A 4,828-nucleotide genomic window follows, 5' to 3' on the forward strand; every position below is an offset into this window, starting at 1 on the left:
GTGGTGTAAAATGAATTATGTGATTCTTTTCTGTGCAGCCTTCAATCAGTATTATCATCTCTTATTGGGAAGATTCATCAATTTCCCCAAAAGGGTAAAAGTTCAGTGCAATAAAAACAAGGAGCTTTTAACCTGGGTTTTTTAACCTTGTATTTAAAAAAATATTTTTAAACACAAAATTCAACATAACATTTCCTTTGTGACCCTGTATATTTCATGTATTTAAAAATATCATCCTGAAAAGAACTTAATAGGCTTCATCAGACTGCGGAAGGAGTCCATGAGACACAAAAAGGCTAAGGGTCTCTGCTTTGGAACAGTCGAGTAGATTCTGTGTTTGTACCTTCTTTGTTCCAAAGGTAATCCCCTAAAAGTTAAATCTATATACGCTACAAAATGAGAATAAGTAACTGTGCTCTTTGGAAACTCTTTGCAAATTCAGGGATTGTGTTCATCCGTGGGAACAGAGATCCACAACAAGTCACTTGATCTCAAATTCAAATTAATATTCCTGGAACATGGTCGTTCTGGGAATAGAGATTTTGCTTAGGAACCTCTTCAGTTGTCAACAATTTATCTCCAACCCACAGGGCTAAGATGTCAGAGGATACCAAGCCATTATTGACAATCAGTTTCTGATAGAAAAATAGGCAAATTGCTATGTCTGAACCCCTCTTAGTTTTAGTCACCACTGTAGGTTATCCTGTCCTAGATGAAAGTCAGAGACTTGTCTCTCCTTTCCTTAGTGGTTGGGAGCAGAAGAGGTGCATTAAAGAATGAGAATTGCCATACCATGTGTTTCCAGGAATAGGCTCCAGGATGCTAGTCAGTTGCTTCACAATCAGACAATTTGGGTGAGGAAATGAAAGTATGTACTTGAACAGATGCATCCAGACCATCTTTTAAATAGCTCATTGCTTTGTGACTCAAAGGTTCTTTCTACCTATCTTCCTCTGAAGTTTTATTCAGAGAACTCTTGTTAAAAAGAAAATCAAGTGCTACTTTGGCAGAAATGGAAGGAGAAGGCTTTTCTTACATTACTTATTTTTCCTGTGATGAGGTTAATCTTTTTAATCAGTGTAGTTCCACCCTTGAAAATATTTTACCTTTTATGCCCAATTCAAACCAATATTTTGCAATGCTGTGTAATAAAATATTAACAATTGATTAGAGTCCACAAGTGATGTGAATGAATTCTTTATTGGTTACATCAATAAACTGTTTTTCTAATACCCCCCAAAAACGACATAATATTATGTTTTAAATAAGATTGTATTTTTCTTTAACATAGAGACCCTGCAATTAGCATATTGTTAGTATTTTACACCAAAAAGTTATTATGACATTTAAACAAAATTACTTAGAGACTAGTACATTTTTTCACATTGAAAATAAATCACTCTCAGAAGGTTTTTTTTTTTGTTTACAAATAACACTGAACAAGTCACATACATATCAGAAGGCTGCTTGTGAAGCATACAGCCGAGGTTCTATTGAGAGGACTCCTTGGATGATTAAGTGCAGCTCTGTGGGATGTTTTAATATCTGCCAGCCAAATCACAAGGGCCTCCCAGAGTATAACAACAGATGATCTCCTTGAAGGTTTTCCTCAGTTCTTGACTACGGAGGGCATAAATGAGGGGATCAATGATGGAATTACACATGATGAGGATGAGATAAAAGTTGAAATGGGACATGAAACACACACAGTATGGGTTTTGGGGACAGGAGATATAGAAGATCAGGTGCAGGAAAAAGGGGGCCCAGCAGACCACAAAAACCCCAATCAGGATGGTCAGGGTAATAGCCCCCTTCATGTTGGCCCCTTGGCGGATGGTGCCTGTGCCTGGGAGAACCGCAATTCTCTTAATGTGAAGTCGGGCCATCAGGAACATGTGGACGTAGAGAGAAGCCATGAGAGCGAGCATGGTGAAGAACATAGTAATGAGGCAGATGATGACAGCACTGCTGTCTGAGTAAATGATAAACAATATCCCCGACACTGTACAAGCAGCCCATATACAAGTGATGATGATTCCAACCCGCCTAACTGTCATGATGTTATGGTATTGGAGAGCATAGAAGATAGTAAAGTACCTGTCCACTGCAATAGAGAGCAGGCTGCAAATAGAGGCAAGCAGGGAACTACAAATCACTGAATCAATGACATTGTCAATATTCACTGTGAAACTTTGTGCATCTGTGTCAGTGCTGTTTAGCAGAGTGATGACAATAGTCTCTGATCCATTGGAGACGCTCACCAGCATGTCTGCCACGGCCAAGCTACAGATGAAGAAGTACATGGGGGAGTGGAGATTCTTGTTCTTGGCGATTGCCACAATCACCAGGATGTTCTCCAACAAACTGATGATGCCCAGGGTGACAAACACCTCTGGGGAGACAAAAAGTTGTTCGTAGCAGCCCCCGTCCAGGTAACCTTTGCCGAGGGAGTCATTGGCACTGCTGTGCAAGACATAGCTGTGGTTCCAGAAGTGGAGAGAGGGGTGCATTCCATGGTAGTTGTGTGTGGAGTTCATTTTGGGAAGAACTCGGCCAAACCCCTGCTGGAATTAATGGCTTAAAAACCTTTAGTCTCTTCCGTGGGGCTTTGCTCTAATCCTTCTAGGTAGCAAGACGGAAGATGGTCCCAGCACTCGGTGGTGTGTCTCTCACACTTCAAGTACAGTCCTAGTTTCTTTTAGGAATAGTTCTGAGCATCGTCACTTTAAGTCCCGAAGTTTAATGAGTCTCACTCTCAGCTGCAAAGATCTTCATTTGTTCCGGACTTCTTTTCTCTCTTGTCCCTGGAGCTTTTTCTTGAGCCTCATCTACTCGATCCTTTTCAAAATCATTTCCCTAGCAACCACTGTTTCCCAGAAAACGCTCAGGGCGCTCATGCTAATGTCAAATGCAGCGGGATAGAAATAAACTCTCCCCAAGCCCAGGCATCACACGGAATGTCAAAAGCTGTGCAAACCGGCGGCTGATTTTTATGGTGTGTGGAGGGGGGGGGAGGAATAAGGGGGAGTGGGGGTGGGAATAACTAGGAGTTGCTCCGCCTCCTTTGCTGTCCAACCAATCCAGCTGAAGTACAGCAAGAGTCTAGGAGATGCCGATTATGCTTCAGAGTGACAAAGTGCTTGGCTAAACAGGTTTGGATGAAGCAACCCCCGGAATCAAGAAGCATTGGGGTAGGAGAGATTTATTTTGCTTGCTCAAGTTTTGAGAATAAGTAACTTGGCTGCTTAAGGAAAGCTCTATATCACCTCTCCCAAATCTCCTCAAAGGAACTATATAAAATCCTGTCCAAAAGCAGCTTTCAGTTTTTCCACGTGCATACCATTTGCAAAGCATGCTGTTTTTTATGCCTAAAGTGGACCTAGTGATCTTTTAGCTGATATGGCCAATTGCTTCTTCCTCCCTCTCACATATCTTTATGAATTACATTGGTATGAGTGGGCAATTAATGCTTTTTTTTTTCTTTTTTAAAGAGAACTGGACCTCTAGGACAAAAGGCCATTCATGAAGAGGTTTAAAAAGAAATTTGTCTGTTCATATGCCGAAATCTTATTCCAACCAAAAAAATCTTTCAGTACCTTTCATTACAGCTAAAATTCATATATTATTTATTTAAAATGTATGTAACTTTTACTCAGAGGGGGGAAAACAGCAAGCTCGTTAATCTGGCAATTTATGAATTTTTTAAAATGAAGATTATCAGTCTGCCTTAATAATTATCTACTGTGTGAGAGGAAGTGGCCCATAAATATTAAATATTGAAATATTTAACAAGTCTATTTAATCAAGTAAAGACTAGTGATCCATTATTCTCTATAATAGGGGTTTTGATATTTTTGCCCAAGTTTATTTTGAATGGAAGAAGCAACATTTATTTTTCCAGTTTAATAGAACTACTGAAATAATCTTCTAATGGGCTGTACTGCCTCATTTTAAACTCTGAGGCTTTAATATCTGGATCATGAGGTAGATATCATGTTTCTGTAAGTAGGAAGTAAGATCCTCAACTAAATGGGTGAGGAAAGAGTGCTGTTGGAGGCTTGAGGACAAATAAAAATGATGGGAAGAGAGAGCCTCTGTGGTAGGTGAGTGAACTGTTTAGGACCTATAAAAGGATTGCCTTTTTGCAATCCAGTAGCTGTTGAGAATATTCTCTATTAATAAAAATTTCAACCCTTTAATGCTTTTGTAGATTTTAAAAAATAGATTCCTTCACATAAAAAGTAATCAATTACTCGGTGGCCAGTTATCAGGTGATGAACCTTTCTGAACTTAGGTAGGATGATTTTTGATATATATTCTATCACTCTACCTGTACTTTGAGCTCCCTCCCACCCCTAACCCCCTACCCCCAGTTTGATAGGATCTATCAGAGCATGTGAAAAATGAACATTGCCTTTGTAATGTTCTTTATAAGGACTCTTTATAAGCTCTAGGGATCCTTACTCTAACTCTCATTCTCATTGGAAAATTATGTCTGCTGAGGCACACTTAACTCTTAGGATTCTATGCCAACACACATTGTCTAGTTGCATCCCCTTACAAAGTTACATCTCCTTCATTAGGTTCTATGACTAATGCTCAGGAAGTTGGAGTGACTTTCTTATGAAATTGGTTCTATCTCCCTTTCAAGTGTGTTCTTCCAAACATCAACCAACAATGATTAACATTATTTAACCAATTAACATCAGTTAGCATTTCCAAAGATGTATTTACTGAGAAAAAAATGACAGAAATAAAAACATTTCTCCCCAACATCTGGAAGTTCATTCTCCCTTAGTCCCTTAGGATAATGAACTCAAAATTAAGG

The 4,828-nt window shown here is 39.2% G+C and overlaps 1 protein-coding gene across 1 annotated transcript; it reads right to left on the bottom strand.

Annotated features, from left to right (window-relative positions):
* Window positions 1–1,538: 1,538 nt before the first annotated feature.
* On the bottom strand, window positions 1,539–2,537 carry MC4R (melanocortin 4 receptor). The gene has a single exon (XM_044657905.1). The coding sequence runs from the start codon at window positions 2,535–2,537 to the stop codon at window positions 1,539–1,541; it is 999 nt and encodes a 332-aa protein (XP_044513840.1).
* Between the last annotated feature and the right edge of the window lie 2,291 nt (window positions 2,538–4,828).

The sequence above is a fragment of the Gracilinanus agilis genome, chromosome 1 (genome assembly GCF_016433145.1).
Source record: "Gracilinanus agilis isolate LMUSP501 chromosome 1, AgileGrace, whole genome shotgun sequence".
NCBI classification, from domain to species: Eukaryota; Metazoa; Chordata; class Mammalia; order Didelphimorphia; family Didelphidae; genus Gracilinanus; species Gracilinanus agilis.